The sequence below is a fragment of the Periophthalmus magnuspinnatus genome, chromosome 3, assembly GCF_009829125.3.
Source record: "Periophthalmus magnuspinnatus isolate fPerMag1 chromosome 3, fPerMag1.2.pri, whole genome shotgun sequence".
NCBI classification, from domain to species: Eukaryota; Metazoa; Chordata; class Actinopteri; order Gobiiformes; family Gobiidae; genus Periophthalmus; species Periophthalmus magnuspinnatus.
This window is the reverse complement of record NC_047128.1, coordinates 20161072-20174209: the sequence shown is the minus strand read 5'-3', so window position 1 is coordinate 20174209 and position 13138 is coordinate 20161072. Positions and strand designations below refer to the sequence as shown.

The following is a 13138-nucleotide window of genomic DNA, read 5'->3' as shown; positions in this document are numbered from 1 at the left end:
TAATTATGTGGGGCCTCCATAATATCCTCTATTAACTGGACATGCTGGATTTTGTGTTCTGTCAAAGTATGTTTAAAACATTTACCACTTTGATATTTTTTTTTTTCTACATCTAAAGAAAAAAAAAGTGTTGAATTTGTTTCCATATTTTCACATTGTTGAACAGTATTTTGTACTGTTGCACATATAGCTTATTTGTAAATAGATTTCACCCAAAGAGAGTTTCATCCCTGCTTTCAAGTGACTATCTTGCAGTGATAAGAAAATGCAAAGCTGGATAAGCCGATACATACTCGTCTGCTTCACAGTCCTATTTACATTAGGCACAGACTAGGAGAGGTGTTCAACTGCACGGGGTCAAATTATGACTTATTTATTGTTCTGTCATTCGCTCAGTGTCCGCGCGGGGGCGCTGAGCACAGAAACACGTGAGTGATGGGGAGCAGAAGAACAGTGCTGTTTGTTGTGGAGGGAAGCTGTTAGTGCTAGTTTAGCTTTAGCTGTAGCAGGAGATTCTCGTGTTTTACTCCCAGGTTTTTAGTGCGTGCGTGTGTTAAATCGCGGCTGCCTCAGTGAGTCGTTTTGTTGACGTGAGTTGATGAGATGGCGTACCAGCTGTACAGGAACACCACGCTGGGAAACAGTCTGCAGGAGAGTCTGGACGAGCTCATCCAGGTAAAGCATTTAGCTCCAGGTTAGCATGCGGCTAATGCCCTGGGCTAGCCTCTTTGAGAAAGATAAATCTTGAAGAATAACTGGATGTGTTGTATTGAAGAAAGTATGTACGAGTTGTGTGAGTGGTACGCACCCTCAGAAGTCTACTGACAAGAAATAAATGTGTCAGGTGCAGTTGTACTTGAAAAGATTGACTCATGCAGATAGCCTTCTCTCCAACAAGAAACCATAATCAAATAGTCATATAATAGCCATAATTATTTTAATGATAGACTGCAACCCCCGCATCTAAAACACACATTTTTTTTCACTGCTGTAATGAAAGTAACACATACGGCTGCAGGTATCGTTAAGTTTACTAATTAGTCGACTAGTATAAGATTGTTTGTTATTTGATTTTTTTTTTTTTTTTAAGTGTAACCCAAAAATGCCATAATGAGGCTTCTTAAATGATGATATTTACTGATTACGTGTATTAATTCTCATTAAAATAATCTTGTTTCATTACAACGATCTTGTTTTACTATAACAACCTGTTTACCAAGCATGTTTCTAGCATCTAGTCCCTTTATGATCCTGAAAATAAAACCAATTTTACATAAGTCAACAGTTATTTCAGTTCTCCTGTAGTTGGTTATTCTGATTAATCGTTGCCGTTCCTGTCCTTTCACAGATGTATGTAGAATAGGATATGATGGTGCACTCAAAGAATTAGAAGATCCTGTTGCACCGTGACGGTGTCACGTAGAATTCTGTTTGTCTCCAAACCCCTCAGATGCTCCGGTCTCAGCCCTGTAGGCGTATGTATATGTGAATATTTCTCTCTCTTTGTCTCTGTGTGCGAGCAGACCCAGCAGATCACCCCTCAGCTGGCTCTCCAGGTGCTGTTGCAGTTTGATAAAGCCATCAATACAGCACTGGCCAACCGTGTCCGCAACAGAGTCAACTTCAGAGTGAGTCAGCACCCCTAACATTTTAGGCACACTCATGTTAGGTTTCCATAGTTTTTGGGGAACATTATATTGACTTATGTTCATTTCCTGGATACTCATCCTAACATTAATCATAGTCTCTACCTGCCTGTAACCTTAATCTAAACCCTAACTTTAACCTGTTTTAACCCATATCTGAACTTTAAATCATGTGGTTAATGCATTTTCTTCTCAATCTGTTTTGGTAGCTCATCAGTGGGGTGAATATCCTTATGCCTAGTCCATTTGCGGGCTATGCACACGTTATGTCATGAAGCGATGTGTGATTTTGGGTCTGTTTCCCTCACAGGGCTCCCTGAACACCTACAGGTTTTGTGATAATGTGTGGACGTTTGTTCTGAACGATGTGGAGTTCCGAGAGGTCACAGATTTGGTCAAAGTGGACAAAGTCAAGATTGTGGCATGTGACGGCAAAAGTAAGTATATCATGTCTGATACAACCACCTGCACATAGAGCTGCAGCTAATACTGGAATACTGGGGAAGTGAATCCAAGTTCAGTCAACATGTTTATTTAGTTATTTATTGATTGATTGTGTGGAAAACCCAGTTGTGTGAGAGTCAAGAGTAGTGAACAGCTGTTAGCATTTAAAGAGTTATTTTCATTGAGGGAGATTTTGTGCTGCCGTGACAATGTCCCTGTCTACTTTGTGTAATGATGTAACTATAGGGCCATGTAGAGCAGTTAATTTGCTCAAATGATGTTGTCTAGATTATTGTCTTAGTTGATTATTGATGAATTGTAAGCATTTAGTATAAGGTAACCCTACACTAGACATTGTTGTTTTATTCACTGCTTTCTCCGTGTTCTCTGCAGATTCTGGCTCAAATGCGCCGGAGTGACGCTCTCAGGACTTGTGTTTGGACCTTTATTTTATTTATTGGAGCAGAGGCACTGCTGTGTGTGAGCGTGTGCATGTGGGCATGTGCACGTGACCAGTCTGTGCACATCACACTTTCTTTTTTTACAGAATCATTTGACACCATGCTTGTGTTGGGCTTGCTATTATCGAGCTGCATTATCTTTAATAAAAATATGTACAAATTACTATGGGCTTTGAACAGTGTAAGAGCATATTTACCTTTGATAATCCTGAAGATTTCTTTGATTGTGTTCATGTAGTTAAATAGTAGCAGGATCACAGCAGTTGTCTTCTTGTCAAGAGTAAAACAGATCACTTGGGAAAGATGGCTTTATTTTAACATGTTTAAAGTATAAATGACAACTTCTTAAAATGAAATATATACAAGCATCCATATGTATTTTTTTGGACAAGTTGTAAACACAATTTCAGAGCTTCAAGGCTTGACATTAACCTAAGGACCAAAATGCTGATTGATTTTTATGTTGGCTAGAAAAACATTTGCAGGACCGGTTGTAATATAACCTGCTTACATGGTCAATACTGTATAGCCAACTACCACAGTGTCTGCTACTGCTAAGCTTTTAAGCTTAGTACAGCAATGACACTAGTAAAAAACAATAAAATGGTAAACAATGAAATATTGCCCAAAGAACAAGAAATATACAAAAAACAATTTTCATAAGGCTCTGGTTTAAGCCCATGTTATTCTTGATGTAGACTTGTTTTAGTCCCGTTCTACTCCTGGTTTAGTCTCGGTCAAGTCAAGGTTTAGTTCCAATTTTGTGAGCAAGTATGAACACACCCAGATTATTATTGTCCAGAGAATAAAAAAAAACAAAAAACTGGCACTCCTAAACTGCATGTAATACATTTGTTAAGACCACACAAACCAGCGGACATGGCTTCTTTTCCTAAACTACAGCAGCATGGAATGGAAGAATCGTCACTTGAAAACAAAGATGGTGGAGTATATTATGTAACAACTTTAAACATGCACTAAACAATCTGCCATGCATTTTAGAGCTTTAATTTTTTTAACCTAAAATTTTAGGTTTTGAAGTGCATGTACAGATAGGAGTTTTATGGTCTTCATTGAGTCCAACATATGGAAAGTTAAAAATGAAAAAAAAAAACAATATTCATAATAAAATGCATATCAGAGAATATAATGTATATATGCAATGTCTAAAAAAGGATTTAGACAATGTGAGCACCAGTCGTTTTCCAAAATGTGTCTTGTTTTGGTAAATGGTTTAGATAGATCAAGTTTATGTAGTTGAACATCAAAATCTTACATACACTTAAAACTGAGATGGAGGACAGGCAGAAATGTTATTTTTAATGTGAAGAGTAAAGTAGATCCCCGTCCTCCATTTGAGATCCTCTACATTTCTAATATTTGCATAATTTAGAGTTAATATTATCCGCATTTTGTTCTTGTTTAGAAGTAATGTGTGGAGCAATGATGTAATACAATTTAAGTACCACCAGATCTTTAGCAGGTCTAAGACAGCCATGTTTGTCCTTTTGGTGATACTTGGTGTAAAAAGCCACTGGTTTAGAACTGATGTTTCTGTATATATACATAACATTAATAGCTGCCACACATGTAAAAAATGGAAGGAATTCAGTTTAGAATAAGGGCTGCACCATATGAGAGTAAATGAAATATTCAATAACTATGCATACACATTGAATACAATGATCTGTAATATTGATAGTGCATTTTAGCTGATATGGCCATAACTTTGCAATATATTGTGCTGCTGTCATCAAATCCCTCACATGTGGACGTTTGTATGTAAAGAAGTAATACTCAAGAATGAAAATTATTGCTGCCTTACTTTGAATCAGTTGCATCATGTGACATAACAACAATATAGAATAGGGTTGATGAAAATCTGATACTAAAACTAGTATCAAAACTAGGTACTCTTTTGAGGAGCTATCAATACTAAAAAAAGTCACATTCACAGGACAGAAATGAACCTATCCTGAATAGCTTTAGAATGATCTTGAGCTGTATCAGAACAAGTATAGGACCACATACACTAGTATACGCCAATGGACCACTATGGAACCTACTTGGATGACTGAGGGATTACACAGATATAAGGCCACATGGAAATATAAAAGAAAGTACTATTATTCAGTGTTGAAAATTATCTTTTTTTTTTTTCTTTTTTTTCCCCCCCTGGTATCAGAACTGGTACTGATTATCAAGTCTATTCATAAGTATCAAAATTTAGTTTGAAATGTTAGTATCATCACAGTATTCTAGAGGACAGGTCAGATTTCTATGGTAGAATTGGCAGTTTATGTGTCAGATTGCAGATTTTTTGTTAAACTGGTTGTTAAACTGGTTAATATCTCTGTACATCTCTGCTTATCTACTTTAAGTAAAAGCTGACACAAAGCTCAGTGTGTTCTTCAGTATAAATAAACAAAAGTCAAATTATTAATTTTTCAGCTTCAGAATGTAGTGCCATTATTCAGTTCCCAAGATTTACATGGCAAGTTCCAATCCCTAACAAATAATGATAAGGTTCAATATTAGTGGATCATATGTTTGGATATAAGAAAAACTGAAATTATGACATTAAATTCTAGATCATGAACCCAACCTATATAGCTGCTTATAAAGTAAAATAAAAAAGGAGTATGCCACTGCTCTGACCCTGAGCAAAGCAGCCTCTACACAGCCCTGCAATAATTGAACCAGTCCAGGAAGTGTTTTACAATGTCATACAAAAAGGACTTCTCAAAATAATACAAAAATGTCCATCAAATAGGTCCATTATGAAAAATATACAGAGAAAAATATATACAGTACATTCCCGCTCTTGTCCACCAGACGGAGCTGTTCTGTAAGCCACAGTCTGTCTTAGGACCATCTAGTCCAGAAAGCGTTGGCAGGCCTTCTTCCAGCGACACGCGGTGCACCACTGCTCTCTGTGCTCAATGCCATAAATCTTACGGCATTTCTTGGCTTCGCCACGAACCTTCCTTTAAAAAAACAAAACAAAAACAGAAATAATGTGTTACATAAAAGTACAGTATGTAACTTTCAACATGTTTTTCACTGTAATACATAAAACAAACAAAAAAACAAAGAAACATGCTTTTATTTTAGTCTATTTTTGGCAAAGAAAGTTACAGCACACATTTGTAAAGCCACAATATGCAACTTTTTTGGAGGAACGTCTACTACTTGCTTTCCTGCATGGAAATGTTATTGGAAGGCTCCACAATATGGTGTTATATGTACATCATCAAGTTAGAGGGTATTTTGGAGCAATAAAACAGCTCAAACTGAATAAATACAAGATTGATAACTTCAAGGACATAGTTTTTAATATTCCAGGCATCTCCATGGAGACAAGAGGTGTCAGACCCCGCACCAGAAAAGTTACATCAAGCAGCTCTAACTTTAAGAAGATTATATAAGAGATGAGCAGTTTTTCATTTTTTGATCAAGAAGAAAAGAGAAAGAGAAGAAAGAAAACAAAATTGAACCAACCTGCAGGGGGTGCTCTGCTGCAGCCACTGCTCACCAACACTGACTGAGCGCACTCTGTAATGCAGAGGCTGGAAGAAGAGAATGTATAAGCATATAGTGTTTTAGGCATTATCGAATCAGTGGGCAAACTCTGGACATGTGTTTATCATCAGTATCACATCTTTACTACAATAATGACTAATTATTACTTAATTGCTGTACAGTTAATCAAGTTTTGATCAAGATTCTGACTGGAACTTTTTATTCAAGAGGCCTATAGCCAATCCTCTGTCAGTAAAACATGTGGGGAGGGGGTGTCATTACTACTGTTGTTTGCTGGGCTACATCAAGTTCCCCATCTTTAATGATAGGTGGTGGTCGGAGGGGCCTTCCGTCAGTCTGCCCCAGGGCAGCTGTGGCTACAATAGTAGCTTACCATCACCAAGTGTGGAAATGAATGAATAATGACTATAGTGTAGCGCTTTGAGAGGCTTTGAAAAAGCGCATTACAAGTGTAAGCCATTATTATTATTATTATTAAATAAAATTCATGACATACTATTTGCACAAGAACATGTCCTGCGTTGTGACACAGTGTTGTTTTTAGTTATAAGGAACATAAGTTCCATATGGCAGTGTTGTTATTAGTCATAGGGAGCATGAGTTCCTGTTGTTACGTGCTGCCACCTCTTCGCCCCATTATCTTACATGTATTGTATATTTATGCTTGGTCGCAGTATAAATAAGCCGATTATCCATGGCGCACTCTCTGGCATTCTTGCTCATGGCGCACCATCTCGCCATTTACGCAGTGCAGTGCGCACGATGACAAGCTCCACGGCTCTGACTGTTGCTCGGTGCAGGCCGCACCATACCAGTTAGCAGCGGTCAGCCATTTTGTGTTTGACGTGGTGGGACCAACTGTCCTGTTTTCACCTTTTGTTTGATAAAGTTAGTTTGGGTGCATTTTCGGTTTTAGGCTGGTGATGTCGGCTTTTACGGCCCTGTTTGGGGTTGACCCTGTGCCGCATCCTCTTGTTCTGTTTGGCCGGCTCATCAGGTCCACCTTTCTGTTTGTTACTTTGTATTGGGCATGGGAGGAGGTTTGTGGCATTTTAAAGTAAATTAAAATGAACTTAAAATAAACTATTTAACTTTTCGTAACCTGTTTGACTCCTGTGTCTCTCTTTAATATGTTTGACCCACCCAGGTCGTAACGCCTGCTTGACAGTGTTGGAAAGTAACTAAATACAAATTCAAATTACACAGGTACAGTTACTCTTTCATTTGGTGGTATTCAAAACAGCCTACAGAAACTTTTCCTAAAATCAAGGGAATAAAACTAGATAAAAAAAAACTACGCTTATGTGGTGAGTGCATGTGGGGTTTTTTTTCCCTCACCTGTTTGTTGTGAGTGCTGCTAGGAGCAGTCCAATGACAGGCTGGACTAGGAGCTGGGGTGGGAGCTGCAGCAATGAGCACAGGGGCTGGAGCCTAAAGCACATATGAAACATAATAAATATCATAAATATACAGTTTTATGGTTCTGAAATCTCCATTCTGAGGTGCTATGTTGTACCTGGTATGAGTGCTCTGCCTGCACCTGCCAAAAACAGCCAGAGGAGGAAGAGGGGGCGGAGCTACTGAGGCTAGGTGAGGGCGGGGGAGGGGAGCTGCAGAGAGGGGAGGAGGGTGTGTGTGGGGGTGATGCAGGTTTGCACTGAGGGGGCGGGGCCTGGTACTGGCTGATTTCAGTGTAGTAAAAATCCTCCTCGCTGCGAGAACAGCGTTCATATTCACCAGCACAACTGTAAGTGACGTACGACAAGTCAGCCATGTTTGTATGAGCTTATTAAAACAGAGGCACACAGTAAAGATCAACCCTCACCTGCTTAAGTGCATGGTGCGCACATGTCTCTTGATGCCCACGATGGATGTCAGGATCTTCTCACAGCCGGGCCACAGACACTTGAAGGCCGCATGCTCTGAGTTCTGCAACACAGCACAGTCAGCCCCACCCACACTCACAGGGTCAAAGGGCAGAGGTCAGAGCAGAGCCTACCCTGCGTCTCCTCGGGGCCGGCTCCTCAAACAGCTCCAGCTCCATGCTCAGGCCCTCGTCAGGGGGCGTGGTCTGGTCGGTGTCGGGCTCTGTAATTGGTGGAGAGGCTGCAGGACTTCCTCTGCTATGGCCCACGCTCCAGTAGCCACTGCTGCAGTCGGACAGCTCACCTCCACACTCAGCACCGGCAGCTGAACACATGGATATGATCATTCTCCGTCTGCCTTGAGCTCACGTCTGCTACTGCCACTCTTTTAAACACATTTGTCTCCCACATAAATATTATATGACTGACCATAAACACATGAAATGGGAGAGTGATGAAACCTTTGGCTATGTCAAGCACAATGCCAGCACAGGGTTAGAGGAGGAACATGAAGCCACGAGTCAAAATATTGATTTGTGTAGATTCTCCACACCTAGTCTACACGTGTGCCTTGGTGACAATAATTATCAGTATAATGTGTGTTACATATTAACTGGGTAGTCAAACACTTGTCATTTGACATTTACATCTTACAAAAATGGAAAACCAGTCAAAGTTATTCAGTATTAATTGAGTAATTTGGCTATAACAAAAGTCTCTGTGGGTTGTCGAAAGGTGCAGAGACCTGCCCTCTGCTGGAGTTACAATAGTCACTTGTCAAGAGTCTAAAACAAGTAACAACTATCTTCAAAGTTGAAATGTCTCTGTGTGAGGGCAGTTTTTGTGCTGAACTCTTGAGAGTTTGCTCTTTAAAAAACACGGTCTTTGATGTTACAATGTGAGTAACAACAATGGGGAAGACAGACCTGAGGGCTCTGGCTGGGCGGGGCTGTGGAGCAGTGGACTACAGGACAAACTGCTCAGGACCATGGCTGCCATCAGCTCATCCATGTCCACCTCCTGACACCTGCAGAGAGAAGACACACACGAGGCACAGTCAGCGTCCTCTGGGTACATCCTTTGTAGGACTGAGCAACATCCTACACGACTTTCTTTGGTCTATTTTTATACTTTTGTAATAGTAATAAGTTGTTAAAAAACATAGGTTCCTGACCTTTTGGGCACATCAATCGATGAGGACACAGGTCTGATGTAACTGGACATCTCACTCTCTGAAAGTTCTGTTCCAGACAGACACACCTGCTACACAAACAATGCTTTATCACCTATGGAAAAGACATCACAGTATGGCACACGTATTATTTGAAAAAACAAAAACTTTTGGGCCAGTGAAGAATGAAAGTTTAGACATTCTCGTTTGCTTTGTCAGCAAAGTTAGTGTGCATTCTTGTCTCAACCCCCAAATCTATGGGAAGGATTATCTCTAGATAATACCAACAGTCCATGATCCATCCTATATCAAAAACAAACATGGCAGCTTCCATGCATATAATGCATTTTTATCAATAAAACACCAGAAACCAAATGAAATCAAGCATCTTGACTTGACTTATATTAACTTATAAACAGGAGACATGACTTGGTTGGCATAAATCCAAGGTTCTCTTTACTAAACTGATTTCAGCAGAAATGTGACTCAGGAAGGCCCTGATTCACTCAGGATTTTCAAACCATGCTCAGGAACATGTTTTAGTCTGAAATTTTAGCCCTACCCACTTTCTGCCACAGTGCTGTGATATTGCACTATGACACAGAAACAACTGTCTGGGATAGTCTCATGCAGTTGACCATTATTCTTAGTAATGCTTCTATATTAGTTATTACCTGAGAAATTTAATGTAAATTGAATAAATCATATTTTACATTCGAATTTTTTTGCTTATTGAGCAGTTTTTACCCCACAATGCATGATGCGAAGAGCATTTATCTAGAAAAGAATACATTAAAATGAGGTAGAGGCCTTTAACTGCTGCTGCTTTAAATGCAGCTGATATAGCTGCATTTGAGAGGTGTCTTCTGATTTAAATATCTGGTATTGCATATAAATGGATTGATTCTGTCTGGACTCAGCAGCCCCAAATATAAAACATAGACTACATAGGGTAATCTATCATTGAACCTACTAACACAACAATATGCCACTCTGAGACTTACCATGAACCCCAGCTGACCTTTGACCTGGTCGCTATGACTGTCATGGTCGGGGCGGACAGTAAGGGGGCAGGTGGAGCTCAGCAGCATTCCCAGTGGAGAACGCTTCCCCAAGCGAGTCTTAGGAAACATCTGTGTGGTCCAGATCCTTCTGCACACACACCAGAGATCACAGGGTTTCTATTCAGGTATTACACAGTGTCCATTTGGTGGACTAAATATACTGATATTTCTGTCAATAAAAATTAAAAGAAGGGTTAGTTGGGACTGGATCTAAGCAACTAGGGCTGTAGTCGACTAAAGAAATCCTTGGCTGACTAAAGACTAATGTACTGCTGATCAATTAGTCGATTCCAAAGGGAGCGTGGCAAAAGCTCTCAAAACTATTATGTATCCATGTATTTGAACTGAACTGCACTCACAAGACTACAATTGCACGGTAGTTCATGCAAAACAACAATGTATGCAGAAAAAAAATACTAGGAAACAATGTATTTATATAAAGACAGATTAAACTTGTAAATCATGAGTTTAATTTGCCTTTTCACAAATAAAAACCAAAAAGTACAAAATCTTCAGCTAACACACTCACTTCTCTGATCGACAGATTAGTCGACTAAACTAAAGGTCTAAAGCCATGAAGTTGAGGCAGTACACAATCATAGAAACTATATACAAAAATAAACGTGTATCTAAATCAGGGATGGAACATAACTAATTACACTCATGATACTGTAATTGGTTATTTTTGAGTACATTTCTAAACAATACTAAAAATAATTGTACTGTAATTGAGCATGATTCTACCCATGTAATTATAATTTGTTATGTTTAGAATCATAGGAGTTACTTAGTACATAGCAATGCGCAGTTGTCTCATTTCTGTATACTTCTTTCTATATCTACAAATGCACATAACTGCACTGCATCACCTGCTGTGATTGGCCAGGGCTCTGAGAATATGCTGACTTAAAAAGCATAAAAGAGTGATGTAAACTGTTATTGCCATTGCATTAAAAGCAACTAATAAATAAATAAGTAATAAATAAATAAATAATAATACATTTTAGCCTTGTAAGAGTATGCCTACTTTTACATGAGTGCAACTTTTCAGAAGACAAAAACATTCTATCATTATTATTATGAACACTTTGAAATGTTGCCTTTAATTAAGCTTCAATTAAGAGAAGGAAAGGGTGTATTCCAGCTTGTGTGACACTTCACTGAGCTCCTTGTCCTTCCATGCCCTAACTATATTTCATTACAGCTGGCACGCGCCCCTCCCTGTATCCCCATGCTCAACAACACACACCCCACACAGGCACACCCCCTCGCGCTCTGAGCCAATCAAAAGCCTGGCTCAACTGTACATCCTTCACAATAAAAGACTCTTATAAATGGATATAACAACAACAACCCCACCAACTGTCGTGAAACTCAATGTAATAACTCCCACTACACAGAATCTAAAACTAATCTTAGTATGCGCAAAGTTTGGCATCTCCAAAATGTACAACTTGTTCATTCACTTGGGGACACTTTTTTGAGCTGGAAAACCCTACGCAAAAAAAAGCATAATTAACCCTTTTGCAACTTACGTCCAAATACATAATCATTTATTTTAAAGTAAGTGCAAAAAATTCGATGCGCATGCTCGTCAAGGTGTGCAGAAACTGAAAGGTATAATCGGTTTATGACCAAACCTGTACCAAACACTAGCTTTGATACCTATGTACATGCAGTGTAAACCCAAGGAAGGTTTGCATTTCTAACATTGCCATACATTGAGCAGACAGCGTTACAAACTTACCTGAATGAAGTCAGTCAAAACAAGCCTCTTCTCAGCGCACACGGTGGAACACAGTGAGTGAACAGGCTGTATCCAGTTTGTGCTCAACCAAGAAGAGAGACTAAAACCCCGGACTGGCACTTACACCCGCAGAACCGGATTGCGCTACGTGACACGTTTTTATCTTCTTTGTTTACGTGTTTACCGCTTTTACGCACAGATATGATTTCATATCTCAACGCGTAACGTTAATTTCCATCTAAGTGTTCTCTCTCGCGACATTTTGTATATTAATAAATAGGTAGCCCGTAGTCCCGTCCAAAATACCGCTCCAGGTTTTTGCACAGTCCTGTCGTAGCCTGTAGTAAACAAGGAAACCACGTGTGACGCAGCAGGACGCGGATTGGTCGAGATCTGCGGAGTAGGAACACACCCCTCTCTGAACTGTTGTTTACCGCAGCTCCTCACAGCTCACACGTACAGCACGTTGGCGCTAGTGACTGTACTAGCCTTTCCCGTCATTACCCCACAACTTACGCCATTGTACATTTCGTGTATCTGAATCACTCCATCTTAACCAGTTCCCTTCAAACCATTATACGTGCACTATGTAACGTTTCTGGTGGTGTTATTTATTTATTTTTTTCCCATGGATCTGTTAAAATATTTTCTACTTGCTTGTCTCCATGGAGATGGCGGTGATTGTTTCTGTGAGCGTACTCGCCTTTCCACAGATTTGACGTTTGACTGTGTCTCCATTTGGTTGCAAAAGTTAAATGCCATTGCTTTACTTGGGATGTATCACAGTAGGGCATTACATAATAAATCTTTCATTGCCCTAACAAAGTTTCTCATCTGCAAAGCCTAAAATGCACATTTGGGATCCATATAGTTAACATTACTTACTTGTTTACTATGACAATTGGCAAACATATCACTTTTGTGTCAACTGCTTTATTGGTTTCATCACAGTTTATAAAAAAAGATACAAATCATACACATATATTGTTACTGTACAGTTTATTTACGCAGCCAACCTGATCCCTCCTTATGCACAGTGAAGGCAAATCTAGTCCAGCCAAAAGTTCTCATATTGGAAAAAACACCTTTCTGTAATCAGGACAGTCCTGCGTGATGTCATCAACTACTGGAAATTGCAGAGGACACTAAAGGGACCATAAAATTAGATTTAGACATTTTTGGCCAGAAAGCCGCAGA

General features: G+C 39.5%; 2 protein-coding genes across 3 annotated transcripts; one reads left to right on the top strand and one right to left on the bottom strand.

Moving 5' to 3' along the window:
* The first annotated feature begins 428 nt into the window (after window positions 1-428).
* Window positions 429-2714, top strand: gtf2a2 (general transcription factor IIA, 2). Its single transcript, XM_033987627.2, has 4 exons — window positions 429-675; window positions 1524-1628; window positions 1957-2083; window positions 2484-2714. Exons 1-4 carry the CDS (start codon window positions 604-606, stop codon window positions 2507-2509), a joined length of 330 nt encoding a protein of 109 aa, XP_033843518.1. The 5' UTR covers window positions 429-603; the 3' UTR covers window positions 2510-2714.
* A 967-nt stretch (window positions 2715-3681) lies between these two features.
* LOC117393700 (zinc finger protein 395-like) lies at window positions 3682-12023 on the bottom strand. 2 transcript variants are annotated; one of them, XM_055232480.1, is made up of 10 exons: window positions 11942-12023; window positions 10135-10282; window positions 9134-9222; window positions 8886-8986; window positions 8094-8284; window positions 7920-8023; window positions 7611-7839; window positions 7433-7525; window positions 6053-6120; window positions 3682-5538 (listed from the first exon to the last, which is right to left on the bottom strand). In XM_055232480.1, the coding sequence occupies exons 2-10, from the start codon at window positions 10261-10263 to the stop codon at window positions 5427-5429; spliced, it is 1116 nt and encodes a 371-aa protein (XP_055088455.1). In that variant the 5' UTR covers window positions 10264-10282; window positions 11942-12023; the 3' UTR covers window positions 3682-5426. The 2 variants fall into 2 exon arrangements, with proteins under 2 accessions (XP_055088455.1, XP_055088456.1); XM_055232481.1 differs by having other exon boundaries at window positions 9134-9219; window positions 11942-12000.
* Window positions 12024-13138: the final 1115 nt, after the last annotated feature.

Coding starts and splice junctions, on each gene's coding strand:
- LOC117393700 (XM_055232480.1), bottom strand. CDS start 10,263: ATGTTTCCTAAGACTCGCTTGGGGAAGCGTTCTCCACTGGGAATGCTG. Junction 8,285..8,885: donor CGCCCAGCCAGAGCCCTCAG/GTCTGTCTTCCC, acceptor CCATGTGTTCAG/CTGCCGGTGCTGAGTGTGGA. Junction 7,526..7,610: donor AGGCAGAGCACTCATACCAG/GTACAACATAGC, acceptor TATGTGCTTTAG/GCTCCAGCCCCTGTGCTCAT.
- gtf2a2 (XM_033987627.2), top strand. CDS start 604: ATGGCGTACCAGCTGTACAGGAACACCACGCTGGGAAACAGTCTGCAG. Junction 1,629..1,956: donor GCAACAGAGTCAACTTCAGA/GTGAGTCAGCAC, acceptor TTTCCCTCACAG/GGCTCCCTGAACACCTACAG. Junction 2,084..2,483: donor TGTGGCATGTGACGGCAAAA/GTAAGTATATCA, acceptor TGTTCTCTGCAG/ATTCTGGCTCAAATGCGCCG.